General features: G+C 57.4%; 1 protein-coding gene across 11 annotated transcripts in view; it reads right to left on the bottom strand.

Annotated features, from left to right (window-relative positions):
• The window catches only part of MAN2B2 (mannosidase alpha class 2B member 2), a 32877-nt gene extending 19576 nt beyond the window's left edge, over positions 1-13301 (bottom strand). For 6 of the 11 annotated variants that reach the window (XR_012019206.1, XM_072802559.1, XM_072802570.1 and 3 more), the window contains exons 1-7: positions 11795-11995; positions 9739-9885; positions 7183-7288; positions 5389-5561; positions 4537-4625; positions 3190-3367; positions 1571-1769 (exon numbers count right to left, since the gene is read on the bottom strand). Coding sequence is in view for 10 of the 11 variants with exons in the window: in XM_072802559.1 (XP_072658660.1) it covers positions 1571-1769; positions 3190-3367; positions 4537-4625; positions 5389-5561; positions 7183-7288; positions 9739-9885; positions 11795-11932 (1030 nt within the window). In the remaining variant the exon portion in view is untranslated. Of the gene's footprint in view, positions 1-1570; positions 1770-3189; positions 3368-4536; positions 4626-5388; positions 5562-7182; positions 7408-9738; positions 9886-11794; positions 11996-13097; positions 13238-13286 lie in introns of those variants that run through there. The other 5 variants (XM_072802603.1, XM_072802578.1, XM_072802551.1 and 2 more) reach the window with 5 other exon arrangements.
• Between the last annotated feature and the right edge of the window lie 2419 nt (positions 13302-15720).

The raw sequence follows: 15720 nt of genomic DNA, 5'->3' as shown, positions 1-15720 counted from the left end.
TCTGAGGAGTACAGGGGGAGGTGGGAGCCCAGCAGGCAGCACCAGCTGGCACGTGCTCTGAGTGCTGGCAGAGGCCTTTGCCTGTGACTCAGGGGAAGCCTGCAATCAGTGGGGTTCCACTGGCAGCCCAGGGAGCTGGGATGGGGGATTGCTGAGGGATTCCCTAGCTGCTGTGCTGACCTGCACCCAGAGGATGACGCCTGTTCTGGGCTCTGGTGAGAGGAGGGGGTGCGGAGTGCCTCCCCAGGCCCTGGCTGGGTCTCACAAGTTGCTTGACTCTTCCCACTGTTCTTGCCCCCTGCCTCCTCCCAGGTTGGCCTGTGTCCCCATTCCCTGACCTTCCCCACACGGCCTGAGGACACCAGGAAGGGTAGCCCCACTGGCCCGGAGAAAGGCCACAGGCCATGGGGTCAGGTGGATGTGCTGTCCACAGCCCCTCCAGCAGGCTGAGTGTCCTGGCCAGGCAGGGGCTCTCCACAGCCTCAGCTCTAAGGCGCCCGTGACCCAGAGCAGGGCCCAGGGCTCACCGCACCTGTCCAGTCTCCACATAAACACTGTCTCTGCTGGGGGGTTACAGCAAGCCACGCCCATTCAGGACAGAACACCTGCTGGACATCGCCCTGTCTGGACCTACCTGAACAGTACCCCTACCTGGACCGTAACCACGCCCAGAGGCACATGGTCCTGGAACTGCACCTGTAACCAGCCCACATCAATTTGCCCCTCCCACTTCCACCCCAGCCAAACTCACACCCTTGTATGTCCTCCCACAGGATGGCAGCCAAAGCCTTGTGGATGTGGCCTTCATCTCAGTTGTCAGCCTGTCTACCTCAGGGTAGCCACGCCCACCCTGACGGTAATCCCGCCCACTTGCACGTGTCACCTCTGTCTGGAATCCACTCCCAGGTCTCTGTAGTATCCCCTCGCACCTCACCTGTAACAGCCCCTCACTTCAACATATCCAATTTCACCTGGACTGTACCCATCCCCTCCATCACTGTGGCCCATCCCATCTCCACTGTAGCTGCTTTGTCTTGAGTGAGCCACATCCACATGGAATCCCATGGCACCTGTCTTTATCCCTAGGTCACCCTTGTGTCCCTCCCATCTCCCCGACAGCCCCGCCCACATCATGGCCTGTCACCCCACCCACTGGGAGTAGCCTCGCCCCCTCCCCTGTGACCGCGCCCGCACTCATGGGCCCGCTCCGCTTTGCCTGTCACCCCGCCCACAGCTAGAAACCTCCCTCCTCTAGTGCAACCTTGGACACATCCCTGTAGCCTCTTTCCCTGGCGGGATTTTCTGGCCGGCCACCAATGCTGGTCAGACAGAAAAAGGCCTGACAGCCGTGCAGCTCCCCCTGGCAGCCGCACAGAGAGAGGTGGGGGCCCAGGGGCTGGAGCAGCCGTCCTGTCGGGCGGGTCAGGGCTGCGCCCGCCCCCGGGAGGCAGCTCCTGCGAGGGGCTCCTTGGGGCATCTCCTGGAAGGGAAGGGAATGAGGGGAGGGAAGCAGGAAGCCTCCCGGGCGTCCCGGGAATGTCTTGCCGTCCTAGGATGCCCGGGCTCCTACCGGAGGAATAGGGCAGGAAGTCCCCGTGGGTGTGGACGCGCCACGAGGCGTTGTGAGCCTGCACCGCCTCGAAGTAGTCGGCCAGCGTGGCGTACTCCACGGAGATGCCGAGCTTGGACGAGTTACTGTTGATGAAGTCCAGCAGCGGGTCCATGTTGGAGAACTGCAGCGACGCGTTGAAGAACTGCTTGTCACAGCCCTGCAGGCCGGGCCACAGCGCGACCCCCGTGATTGCGGGGCTGAGCCCAGTCCAGGCGAGCGGCCTCCCTCGGCCATCCAGGGCCCTCCGCTCTGCCTGGAGAGGCCCCACCAGCTCCCGAGTGCAGCCCTGTGTCCCTTTCCTTCCTGCGAGCCTCCCTCCCTCCCTCCGTCCCTCATTCCTTCCCCCATCCCTCCTACCTTCTTCCTCCTTTTCCCTCTTTCCTTCCTTCCTTCCTTCCTTCCTTCCTTCCTTCCTTCCTTCCTTCCTTCCTTCCTTCCCTCCTTTCTTCTTTCCTTCCTTTCCTCCTTCCTTTCTGCTTACTGTTCTCACTAAAATCTTGTTAGGTTTTACATCATGCTCTACATTACACCTCCAACACATGTTTCTCATATAACTAAAGTCTGTACCTTTGACCCTCCCTCACCCCTCAAGTCTGGGAACTAAAAAACTCATCTCTTTTCTCTACATCTGATGCTTTTAGAACCACATTAAATGAGGTTGTGCAGGGTTGGAATTCTCTTTCTGACTTACTTCACTCCGTGGGCCTTTCTTAAAGACCAGCAGTATGACTCTTCATCAATATCATTAACAATAATAATATGAAAATTAGGAATGCCAGGGATAACAGCCATCACCCACATTTACTGACCCTCTGTGCACTTTCCCATAGGCACTCAAGACATAAGAAGACAGAGTAGGGAATGCCCAGCCAGGGTGTGATCACAAATCCCCATCTTAGCTGCCCTGCTAAGTAGCTGTGCGGCCTCAGGACGATCCCTTGACCTCTCTGGTTCTCAGGTCTCTCATTGTCAAAATGGGATACCAGCAGTGTCTGCCTTCTAGGCCCATGGGCAGACTAAGAGGATGAGACAAATGTATCACATAGAAGGTGCCTTGTGCCCTGGGGAGGCTAGTGAGGGGTGGATCTGAATGTAATGTTGAGGAGGAAGCCAAAGAGGAAGAGGAGAAGGGAGTGTCTGACACTCTGACACTGACACGGGGCATGCCTCCCCTCAGTCTCAGCCTGTGAGTCAGGGACTGTCATGATCCTCACATTAGAGATGAGGAAAGTGAGACCCAAAGGGGTCGAGGCACACAGGGTCTGAGCAGGGGTTCAGGATTCCTACCCCAGCCTCATGTCCCAACACTGAGATGGGAAGAGGAAGATCAAGGATCTGGGTGGAACTGGGGGCTGGCAGGGGCCAGGGCTGTATTTCAGGTGAGAGAGGCTTGGGGAGTCCAGGGTGGTGGCAGGAGCTGGTGGAAGGGGTGAGGCTTTGTGGTGTGCAGGGAAGAGGCACCACCTCGGATCTGAGATGGCTGTCTGGCCTGTCCCCTGGAAAGAGCATGGTTGGGTGAGACTGGACAGGAATCCAGGGCTGTGGTCAGGTCACTGAGGCCTGGGATCCCACCTTACCCAGGGCCAGAGGAGGTGCGGTGTCCGGAACCAGGTGGCTCGCTCCTTCACATTGTCCACAAGGAGACTGACATAGTAATTGATATTGTTCCAAGTGATGGGTACAGACTTCGGGTGAAATACCCTGTCTGGCGGTGAGTTCGGGAAGACTGCAGTGCCGTCCCAGTTAAAGCCTTCCCTGCAGGGGAGAGAAGGGTTAGAGGAGCCCCGCCCTGAGAGGGGAGGCAGCTCGGGGTCCAGGAGGACAGGCAGGTGCGGCCAGGCCACAGGGCAGCTCAGGGTGTACAGATCGGCGCTCAGGCCTCCTTCTCACACCTGTGTGTTGGGAGGGTCAATGGTGGCCGACAAGAGCTCCTCTGACAGATGGGGCTCAAATCCACATGTCACAGTTTGCCAGCTGTGGGGCCTGGAACACGGCCCCTTCCCTGGGCCCACACTGCCTCCCCCGCCCCATGGAGCCCACAGTCTGCATTCCCACTGGGGATCTCACGGAGGCCACTGTGGTACCCTCAGACCTGAGTCCAAAGCACAGAGCAGGGCTGGGGCAGGGTGAGGCTGTGATGCACAGTGCCCTGGGCTGCGAGTGTAAGGGGGAGCCCAGTCACAGGAGGTGACATGGAGGTAAGTTGGTGTCATGCTTCAAAACTCAGAATTAATGTGAAACAAATGGCGATGAACAGAATACCAACATTCCCCCCAAGTGCAAGGGCAGTATTCGGATTTTCCCTTTTGTCTCAGGCTCCAATTTGGTCTGTATGACACAGACCCCGAGACCGACCCTGAGGGTCCGGATGCTCCAGTTAGGGTCCCCCCTGCCTCATTCCAGGCAGCATAGAGTGACATAGGGGTGACCCGGGCCAGCATCCAGGAGTGGCCACTTGGATCCTCAGAGCTTCAGGTATCCTCATCCATTAATGTCCTGATGGTTGTTAGAATCAATAAAGGACATCAGTGGAAAGCCCTGGAGAACTTGCCTGGTGCACAGCGTGGGCTAGAGAAGAGGTCATGAAATCCTTCACCTTGCCCAATAATCTCTCCTTTTCCAGGATAGGGGAGCTCAATTCTCTATGGCCTCAAGGTCGAAAGGGCCAGAGTGAGTTGGACCCAGGGCCTCTCGTCCCAAGAGCCCACAGCCTGGCTGCACCCATGCTTTAGAGGCCTGGAAATAGTCTGTCCAAACCAACCTGACTCTGCCACTGTGGGCCCTGGGACCCTGGCTGAGTGACCCTGCCTCAGTTTCTCTTTGTGTAAGCCAGAGTGTCCCAAGAGGATGCACGGGAGGGTGGGTCGTTTCTCAGGTAACACAGGGAGAGTGCTTTGAACTGGGCTCCCCAGGAAGGTGCTCACGAGCAGTAGTTGTACTGGTCCAAGACATGCGTGAAGATTTCCTGCTGAGCTGATAGGGTTGGGGACCCTCGCCACACAAACTGCAGCCCCTGCAAACCCAGAGGGAACAGAGTGACGGCCCAGGGGCAACACGGTGGCCCTGGTTCTGCCTCCTCCAGCCCCACTTGGGTCTCCCTCAGTGGTTCCAGGGGCCATCCCCTCCGCTGCCTCCTCTAGATTCCCTCTGACCCCCCAAGGCCACCCATGTTTGTGGAAATTGCCCTCTAGTGGGAGCCAGCCCGCTTGCTCACTGCCCGCCACCCCCGCCGCCTGCCCCGGGGAAGGACCCTCTCTACCAAGGCCTGCCAGCGAAGCTCATTCTGGCTCTGCTTGACGACCTCCTGGCACAGGAGCTGCTCACCTCTCACTAATCCTCTGGTCTGTTTCTTCATTGCTCTCATGACTGGGACCCGCTCAGGGTTACAAAGCAGGGGGAAATCCTGGTTCTATTAAGCACTGGCTCTGGGACGATGCACATGTTCCCTGAGTCCCCCGGGACTCGGTTTCTGCATGGGAGGAATGGGGAGGGCCCCACGCAGCTCACAGAGTCAGCAGCGGCAGAAATGAGCTGACATGGGAAGTGAACTCTGCGCACAGCGTGGCATGAGGTGGGGCTCAGGACATGTTCTCCTCTTGCCCAGCTAGAGCCCACCTGTACCCTTGTCTACCGCTGCGAGCCGCAGCCAGCATTTGTCCCAGAGCGTTATTACCCAAGACACGATACTCGCTACAGCAGGGGCTTAGTAACGGGCCCTGCACACAGAGGGAAGGACCAGGGGCGAGAGGCAGCAGCGGATGTGGCTCACGGCTCACCTGCGAGTTCTGCATGGTGTCCTTCAGGGCATAGTCGATGCGGGAGATGACGTGGGCATGGAAGCCCGCCAGGGCAAATAGGGTGGGGGTCGTGGCAGATGCACCAAAGGAGTCGATTTGCCAGGAGAACCTTGGCCGGATCCCAAAGGTTTCGTACAGGAAGCCGTGTCCTTCTGCAAAGAGAGCCCTGCCTTGCTGGTGACAGGAGGGTGGTCCCTCCCCACCTGCTCACTCAGGGCCCCTGCCTTTCCAGGGGGCTGGAGTGCCATCCTGGGGTGTGCTGCAAGAGGGCCTAACACAGAGGGTGCCACAGCAGGATCACCCGATGTTCCATGTACTCATTCACGACTGTAGAGCCACCCCATGAGTCTGATGTCAGGTTGAGTGCTGCAGGGGAAAGAAATTCCAGACTAGTGCCAGACATTGGTTCTTGTTTCCCAGGCCTGCCACCACGTACTGTGTCAGAAAACTCAGGGCAGGAAGCAGAGGAGACGAGGAAGAAGCAGCAGTGGGAGGGAAGACCTCGGGGTTGTGGGGCCTGAGCTTGTCAGGGAATGCTCAACAGCATCACCGGATCGGGGGAGGGTAGCTTGAGGAACAGTCCTCTCTACAGACAGGGAGCCAGAGCAAGCCAGGCCTGACGATACCTCACCCAGCTCAAGAGATCAATTTTCATTGGCTTTAGCTATTCATGGCTAGAAAGTACCATCGTTCAAGCCGGGGTCAGGGGAGACAGTGTGAGCAGGTCATTAGACAGCATCCCTTTCCATCCTTCTGGTTTACAACAAGGGTAAATGGGGCCCCTGTGTCATGGAGTGACCTCAGGGCTTGGCTGCAGTCACAGGCCTGAGTGAAGACCCGGCCCATCCACTGACTTTTGGCCCTTCTTTGGTCAGGGTCATCTGAGCACATGGAGACTGGAGACCATGTGCTCACAGCAGCCTGCGGAGAGGACAGGGTGAGCTGCTGCTCCTGAGGGCATTCGGTACATGGAGAGGAAAGTGTCTTTAGGACAAATGTGCATGGTAATGGTGGTGGTGGTGATGGTAGCCGTAGTGGTAGCTGCACCGGGCAGAGACAGGGCTTGTGACCTAGGAGGTCCCTGAGGGGTGATGGCCATGAAGTGGGAGTGGGTGGCGGTATTTGCTGGGGTGTGGATGGGCCTGTGAAGTCACGAAGCTAGTTGTGATGATGCTGGAGATTATGATGATGGTCATCGTGATGCGGACACAGGTGGTGTATGTGGGGCAGTGGCAGTCAGTGTGGTTGGTGGTAGTAAGATGATACAGGTGGTGGTGGTGGTGGCCCTTGGGGGAAGGCTGGAGGGTGACCGTGCTGCTGCTGTGGCCCTGTACGTACGGGTGGGGAAGGCAGCAATGGCATCTAACCTCACTACTCATTTTCTGGGAACCACAGGCTCCACTCCCAGTGCTCTAATGAATTGTCCGAATTTGATCCTCACAACTACCCTGGGAGGTAGGCAGTGCCATCACACTCACACTCATTTAAGTCATGAGGAAACAGAGGCCCAGGGAGGTGACGTCCCTTGCCTGGGTCACAGGGTTGGGAATGGGCAGAGGCAGGACAGCGCCAGGCCATGTGGTCTCCAGTCCACGTCCACAGCCCTGCACTCAGCAGCACTGGCAGGAGGACGCCACTCGCCAATGCCTGTTTCTACTGGCCTCAGGGTCCTGCTCAGAGGGGAAGACGGGGCTCAGACCTGGGCTCAGAAACCCAGTCCCAGTCTGATTGGAGGCCCCAGGAGACCCGGGGGATGGGGAAGGGGGACCTCACCTGTGAGCTGTAGGATCTGGTCATCAAAGTGGGCCACGGTCTCATCATGCATGACCTGGCCCCCGATGACAAACTCCAGGCGTCTCGTGGCCAGGAGATGGCGGACCTTGGTGGCAAGCAGAGAGAACAAAGCCAGGATAGAACCCCACAGTAGGGCTGGATCTGTGGGGACATGCCTCCGGCGTCTCATGGTGTCCTCCATCAAAGTCCTGCCGTGCCTTCATTCTGCAAGAGCAGCAGGTCAGCACTGCCTCCCACCCCCCGCGCCAGCACCTGGCCCTTGGCTGTACTTGATCTCTGTTGTGTCCACCTCTGTCTCTACTTCTGTCTCTACATCCATGTCTACCTTTTTCTCTACCTCTGTTTCTACCTCCTTGTCTATCTTTTTCTGTGTCTTCATGTCTGTATCCACATCTGTTACCTTTTCGCTGTGGAAATAATTTGAAATTTCTGAAAGACTTGCAAGGAGTATGCAAGTGGCTCCCGGGGAATCTGAGCCCTTCCGCGGATTCGTTCACTGTGAACCTTCTTCACCTGTTTGCCGTAGCGCTCCCCCATCTCCTTGTAACCTGGGAGGGTTTTCTCTACACCATTTGAAATTACCAGTTAGACATAGCAGCCTTGCGCCCAGGTCCTTCACTGTGCTTGTCAGGAGAGGGTGCTTATAACCATAGTGTAACATAGTGTAAGGCTCCACATAGGACATTTGACACGGATGCAACAGTGTAGCTAATCCAGTGTGAGAAGCAGAGCCGGCGCCCATGATTGCGAGGCTCCTCCTCGGGATTCCACAGGCTGCAGGGTGAAGAGCCCCCAGTTTGATTGGGGGGACTGACTCTCTGCTTTGCCTTCTCAGCTTTACTACCCTGGGCACGTCTCTAGCCTCCCTGACGTTCACGATCGGTGACTGCTCTGAAGGAAGGTGAATGGCAGGGAGGGGACCAGGTCCACAGCGTCCTCCCAGGTGTTCCCGTCCTGCATCATCTGGCCTGTCCACTCCGAGGAGGGGGAGGTCACTCCCATTTGCGCAGGCGGGCCCCCCAGCTCACAGCGTGCACCCCTGCCTCAGGCGGAGCCGGGTCCCAGGCTGCCTCCCTATGGGGTGAGGCCTCTGTGACCCTGCAGCCTGTGATGCCTCCTGCAGCCTGTGATGCCTCCTGCAGCCCACTAACTCAGGGACTGTGGCACCTGGGAGGGTAGCCAGCTGCGTGCCCGTGGGGCCAGGGGTCGGTGGGGTCGGTGACGCAGGAGGTGGGGTTAGGGCCCCTCCGGAGTGCTGAGGTCAGAAGTGACCCCATTCAGCACCAGCTGAGTGCTCAGTTGGCTTGCCAGGCTGACACTTTACACCAATCGCCACGAGGCTGATTAAAACCCAACCTGTCTATTGTGGACATTGCTGCTATAAACATCGGGGTGCAGGTGTCCACAATAGCCAGACTGTGGAAGGAGCCTCGGTGTCCATCGAAAGATGAACGGGTAAAGAAGATGTGGTCTATGTATACAATGGAATCTTCCTCAGCCATTAGAAACGACAAATACATAGAAGACGGGCTTGATTGAGCTCATAATATTTTTTGTAGAGTTTTTCCTGGCTGTGGAAAAACTCAGGCTGGTAAGCATTTCTCTGTTTAAAGTCCTACAAGGCAATTTGAAATAATTCATTCTTCTTACCCAACTTCTAAGTGGTCTTTTTCTTACCAAGCCAAGCCTAATATAATTGAGGGAAATGTCGAGGTGCTGGCTTAAGGCTGCACACTGACATCCGGATCATGTTCAAAGCCTTATTAACATTGTACCTAAAATGATAGGCCATTTTGCCTCACTTCCTTGCCAAAATAGCCATTTCTAAGTTAAGGAAATTTTGAGGTAGTCTTAACAGCATTCTTGTTGTATTTCATTTTAGATTGTAAGCTTGATGGCAGGGACACTATATTGTTAAATAAGCTTTTATATAACAACCATTGCAGTATACTCTTGGTGCTTAATAAATGTTTATGATTATTAATAATAATAATAATAAAAAAGAAACAACAAATACCCAGCATTTGCTTCGACGTGGATGGAGCTGGTGGGTATTATGCTGAGTGAAATGTCAATCAGAGAAGGACAAACATTATATGGTCTCATTCACTTGGGGAATATAAAAAATAGTGACAGGGAATAAAGGGGAAAGGAGAAAAAATGAGTGGGAAATATCAGAAAGGGAGACATAACATAAAAGACTCCTAACTCTAGGAAACGAACTAGGGGTGGGGGAAGGGGAGGTGGGCAGGGGGTGGGGGTGACTGGGTGGTGGGCACTGAGGGGGGCACTTGACGGGATGAGCACTGGGTGTTATTCTATATGTTGGCAAATTGAACACCAATAAAAAATACATTTATAAAAAAAACAAAAGAAAACAAACAAAAAAACCCCCAACCTGTCCTGGGGGCAGGGTCTGAGCCCAAACCTGAGGTAACAAGCCTGGGAACCGCCCAGTGTGTCTGGGCCTGAGCTTCAAGCCACACAGCCCTGGCACCCCACCCTCCCCCTGGAGGCCCCTGTAGGTGGGGGTACCTGGCGTTTCTGCCTGTAGGAGGCGATGCCATCCCACCACAGCCGGAAGTACTCCTGCTCCACCGCGATGAACCTGCGCTGCTTCTGGAGCATCAGCTGCTCCACCACTGTGGTATAGACGTTGGCAGCATAGGCCCGCAGGCTCTCCTGGGGAGGGGGCCGCCGTCACACCAGCCCTTGGGGAGGCTCCCGGACTCTTGGCCCCAAGGCTCCAGGAGCAAACTGCAGAGTGACATCGTGTCCCTGGGCCCCGCCACCCCCTGCAGGCATGCGCCCAGGGCTCTTCCTCTGCTTCTCCCTCTGCTGCTCACTTGGAGGACCCCGGGTGCCCTGTAGGTGCTGGACACCCAGTGCCGGCTGGGCCTGAGAGGGCCTCATGACCCTCCCACCTCTGCTGAGATACTGCTGTTCTTGGGACAGAGATGACGTTCCAGACCATGACACACGACGTGGGCGGAGGACGTGCCAGCCTGAACCAGGGATCAGGGACGGCTTCCCGAAGGGGCCCTTAGGGTGTGGAGACAGCGCAGTGCAGCCATGGAGTGACAGGGGAGGGGGTCCAGGGTGCCCTCGGGGCCTGCCTGGGCTGAGATGAGGGGAGCCGGTGTTGAGACCAGAAGTTGAAAGGAGCTGCCCCGGCCCCCTGGCTGGTCCTGGGCACCTGCCTGCCCACCTCCCCCCTCTGGCTGGGGGCTCCCAGGATGCAGCCGCACCTGTTTCTCATAGCTGTCTCCAGGCTGGCACATGGCGGTGCCCAGACCTGCTCCTTGAAAGGAGTGAATAAGGGCAGTCCCCGTGGCTCAGCGGTTTGGCACCGCCTTCGGCCTGGGGTGTGATCCTGGAGACCCTAGATCGAGTCCCACGTCCGGCTCCCTGCATGGAGCCTGCTTCTCCCTCTGCCTGTGTCTCTCTCACTCTCTATCTTTAATAAATAAATAAAATCTTAAAAAAAAAAAAAGGAGTTAATGAGCCTGGGCTGAGAGGCTTCAGGAGTGGGCGGTGGGGGTCATTCCTGGGTGCCCTCAGGCAAGTCACCAACCCCCTCTGGGCCTCAGTTTCTTCCTCTGTAACTGAGGGGTGCAAGCTCGTTCCTCCCCTTTAGCCATCTCCAAGGGCCCACGAGTGTCCCCCAGAGGCTGCCCAGTGAGTCCAGGACCAGGTTCCCCCACTGCCCAGAGTCACATCCTGCTGCTGCTTCTCTCTCCTGATGAGTCCAGCTGCCCACTTAGCAACGACCTCAGAAAGTTACCAGATCCCTAATCCCAGAGACTGTTTGTTCTCTACTGGGTTTCCTGCCTCTTCCCACAAAAGAGCTGGAGGTAGCCTGGGTGACAATATTCAGTCACCAGCCCAGATTCCTGGACAATCTGAGGCTGTTCCCTCTCCTTTTCCATCATTCATCATTCATTCCTTCATTCCTTCATTCAGTGATTCCTGGTGTCCCTCTTGTGTCTGAAATGTATGGAGTGTCAGGAAATAAAATGAACCAACCTGTGCCCTGTGAAGCTAGCCTTTAGTGGGGACAAGGACTGTCCACTAGCCCTCAAGTAATGTGGCAGGAAAGGAGGATGGGGAAGGAAATAGGGCACAGACAGGGATGCCAGGGAGGCCTGGCCAGGAAGCACCTTTTGTGGAGCCCCCCCAAAGGATGGGGCAGATTGAGTCCTGCAGGTGTGTGGAAGGATAGCCTTCTGGGCAGAGGAAAAACCAGTGCAAAGGGTGGGAGGCCAGTGCCATCCTACGGAAGGGGGACCCGGAGGCTCCGAAATGGGACACAGTCCACCCAGGGTGCCCCAGTGTCGCACTGGGACCATGGCCTGAGTCAGGTCCCCGCCTCTTCATCCCACTTTCCTTGGCACGGATGGGGACACTGAAGCCAGAGAACAGCAGCACCGAGCCCTGGTCAGTGTCCTCTGTCTCCAGCAGAGTCAGGACTCACACAGGCTGGTCCCCCCCCAGGTGGCAGCTGACCCCAGGCTTCAAACCACACTGGGATCTGGCAGGAGAAGGAGGCTGAGCTCCAGGGGCGTGTGGGAAGCAGCGACCAGGCACCTACCTGCACCGTGTAGATCCAGCCCACATCCATGTGACTGTGGGGCACCACGAACACCCTGATGGGGCTCACAGGCTGAGCCACCAGGAACCGCAGCAGCAGCAGCTGTGTGAGCACGGGGAGCCAGCAGACCGACCACATGCTGCTGCCAGGGGAGCCGGGGGCTGCTCTGGCTGTCCCTGCAGGCCACCAGGGATGGGTCCCCTAGACAGACAGCAGGGATCAGCACACTTGGGGGAGGAGCTGACAGGAACAGGAGGAGCAGGGCCAGCAGAGGTGCTGCTGTCACCTGAGTTAGGCCAGGGGTGGCACATGGACACCAACTTTCCTGCTCCGCCCTCCCCTCCAGTCCTGTCCACGCTTCCACTTCTTTTCTTTTTTTTATGATATTAATTATTTATTCATGAGGGACACACAGAGAAAGACACATAGGCAGAGGTTCCCTGCAAAGAGCCCAATGCAGGACTTGATCTGAGGACCCCGAGATCACACCCGGAGCCAAAGGCAGATGCTCACCCATTGAGTCACCCAGGTGCTCCAATAATGTCCACATCTAAGCAGAATCCCAAGCCCCAGGGCGGCTCTCCCGGGATGCTTCCCCCCTTGGAACCCTACCTCTAGGAAGTCAGCCTCCATACCCAGGTCCCTGTAGCAGCTCTGAAGGGGCCACACAGAGAGGGGCTAAGGCGTCCCACCCACAGCCTGGACTGGCTCTGCAGCCACCCCTCCTGACCCTGCCCCCATCCAGCTGCAAGAGTCCTTACTGGAAGATGCTCATGAAGGATGCTGAGCCAGACTCACCCAGCTGCATCACTCCTGAATTCCTCACCCCAGAAAGTCTGGTGCTGATTTAAGTTGCGGTCCTCAAAGCACTAGGAATCCCGTCTCCCCAGCGTCCAGTCAATGACCAGAAGCCTCCTTGGGGAAGGGGGGGAGGAATGCTTCCAATAGGCCCCTGCCGGGCCCTGCAACTCCTTTATCCTAGGGACCTGGGGTCTCCTTCCATCTGTGGGTTTTGGGTTTGGAACCTGAGTCAGGCTGGCACCTGAGCAAGGGGTCTGGACGTTTCATCGGGATGGGTACCCTCAGTGTCTGGACCCAGTCATCCTGAGTGGCTCCTGAGACAACAGGCACAGGTGTGTGTCACCTGTCTGTTCTTTCCCCCCAGGAGCGCCTTTCCCGTACCCTCCGCAGCTGGCAGTGGGTCCCGCTGCCGTTCCGACCTCACTGGGTTCACGGGGACCGACCTGACCTTGCTTCTGGCTGCTGGGTGCTGGCCCCTGGGCTCTTATGTGTGTCCTCTTACCTGCAGAGCCCCCAGCACACCCAGTGCTGCCCTGGCCCCACTTCGTCGGCCGGGCTGGTTGGGGGCAGCCCATCTCCGAGCTCCCTGTGTGCTGTAGCTTGGTAAGACGAGTGTCCCTGGGCCTCCCGTGAGCACTGTCACCCGGAGGCTTCTCACCTCACACACTGTCCCCTGGGAGCCCATGCTCACCTGCCCAATCTCTGATCCCTCCCTCTCCCTCCAGAGGTCACGGTGGACCTGGCACCTCCTCTGCATGCAGAGTGGACGACTCTCTCTCTGCCGCCTCCCCGAGCTTGGTCCGCAGAGGGTGAGCACGGTCTACTGGAGCTGCCGTCACAAGATACCACAGCATGGAGCTCCAGCTCCAGACATAATTTGTCAGGGTTGCAGGCTGGGTGCCCCCAGGGCTGGGGAGAGCATGGGGGCCGCTTGGGTGCCATCCTCTGAACGCCGGCTCTCCCTGACGAGGGAGCTGGCCTTCCCTGCAGACAAGGCTGCAGCGTAGGAGCAGAACTCTCTGGGAACAGGCCCTGGAATGCTCAGCCTCAGGAGGCTATTTTGGTTTCTGGATTCTGTGACTTCTGTGACATCTGTCCCTGGTCACCAACAGTTTTCTGGAGAAAGCCGGCATGAGCCGTGTTTTCCGTGCTCCAGTGAGATGCCCCTAGACGCTGCACAGTTGAGTCAAAGCCCCGGGAAAAGCATACACGGTGCTGGGTGCTCCCTGGGGGCAACGTTAATGTGTGCCCAGTGCCACACATGGGTCCTCTGGCCTGTGCCCCCGAACCGGGCCCCCGCACCCACTAGGTGCCCAGGACTTGTTCTGGGTGATCTAGAAAAAGGAACGTTCTGAACTTCCTTTGTTGGTCTGTAGGAGGTTGTGGGATAGGTGCACCTGCACCATCTCCCAATTAATCCCTGTGACTTCAGTGTTATCTGTGCTCTGCAGCAGCTGGGATGGGCCTGGAGGCTCTGGCAGTCTGTTGGTCAAAGTGCCTGGGGGCTGCCGCCAGTGCCACTGACTTTCTGGGCCACAGCCTCGATCCTGGAAACCTCTTGCCCCCAACCTTCCATAACTCCCAGTGTCTCCCCTCCAGAGCCTGATCCTCTGCCTGAGTTTTAGAGCCTTTCAGATTTCTTCACCCTGCCTTTCTGGCCTCACCCCCCACCCCCTGGACTCCATTCCTTCCGGCAGCTGCTGTTGGGCCCCACTGCTCCCCATCCTCATGACCCGTTCCCTCTGCCGTGTTCTGGCTGCTGTGGTTCATCCAGCTGCAGTGAGCCAGCTTCCTCCCTCCACCAGTGCTGCCTGGCCACATTCTCCCAGCACTTCCAGCCTTTCCCGCCCCAGGCCCTTTGTCCATGTCATTCCCTGGCTGGGAAGCAGCACTTTCCCTCTCTGTCTTGCTGAAAGGCTCACAGAGACCCCTTCATGGCCTCTCACTCCTGCTCCATAGCATTCACTCTGTTTATAAATCCCTATTATGTGTGTGTGGTTCACATCGTCCTCACCCACAGCTCTGCCCGCCATGAGGCTTTGTAGGGCCGCCTCAGGATTCAAACCTGAATGAGGCACTTTCTCCTGGCACTTTCTCCCCGAAGTGCATGTGAGGGTGATTGTATGACATGGCCGTGACCCCTGTTCCCTGGAGGATCTAGGTGGTCTCCAGTGTGCAAGGTATGAAGTTCAGTCCAGTACACCTCCCAACCCCACCTCTTACCTGCTGCAGGAGCACCAACCAGTCCACTAGGTGCTCAGAGAGATGGGCTTCCCCAACCGGCCCAGCCAACGAAGTGGGGCCAGGGCAGCACTGGGTGTGCTGGGGGCTCTGCAGGTAAGAGGACACACATAAGAGCCCAGGGGCCGGCATGCAGCTGCCAGAAGCAAGGTCAGGTCAGTCCCCGTGAACCCAGTGAGGTCGGAATGGCAGCGGGACCCACTGCCAGCTGCAGAGGGTATGGGAAATGTGCTCCTTGGGGGAAAGAACGGACAGGTGACACATACCTGTGCCTGTTGTCTCAGGAGCCACTCAGGATGGCTGGGTCCAAACACTGAGGGTACCCATCCTGATGAAACGTCCAACCCCTGAAGGCAGCTCTCCACAGCCCTACAGCCACAGAGCATGAGGAAGTCCCCTGCCGTGGGGTCCATCACAATTCTGTCCTCATCACTCCAAAGATCCTCTTGAGAGAGGATGTGGCAGGTGGGAGGACGGCCCAGTAGCCAACATAGGGGGTGTGGGGAGCACCTGGAACCAGGGAGGGCCAGACAACTTCTGAGCCTACCTGGTCAGGACATGGAGGGCAGAGGCCTCAGGCTAGCCTTGGGATGGTTCTGAGTCAGGCCTCGTCCCCCAGCTGGACAGTGCTTGCTGGACCAGCCCCACCTCAAATTCCCTGTGTGCACCCTTGCACTGGACCGTCCCTGTCCCTGTCTGTGCCTCGGTTTCCTCTTGTGGAAAATGAACGCCTCGTGTGGGGTGTTCTGAGATTCAGGTTGAGTGTGCCTGACCCATCCCAGGTGCTGTGGCAGAGACTTTCCCTGGCAGCTTCTTCCAAGCGCTGAGCATGGCCCGAAGCCAGATGGGCTCCCACGTCCTAGGCCTCTGGCCCTGTGATCCTG

The sequence above is a fragment of the Canis lupus genome, chromosome 2 (genome assembly GCF_048164855.1).
Source record: "Canis lupus baileyi chromosome 2, mCanLup2.hap1, whole genome shotgun sequence".
Classification (NCBI taxonomy): Eukaryota; Metazoa; Chordata; class Mammalia; order Carnivora; family Canidae; genus Canis; species Canis lupus.
Note: the sequence above shows the minus strand (reverse complement) of the source record. Positions and strands in the feature narration are given on the sequence as shown.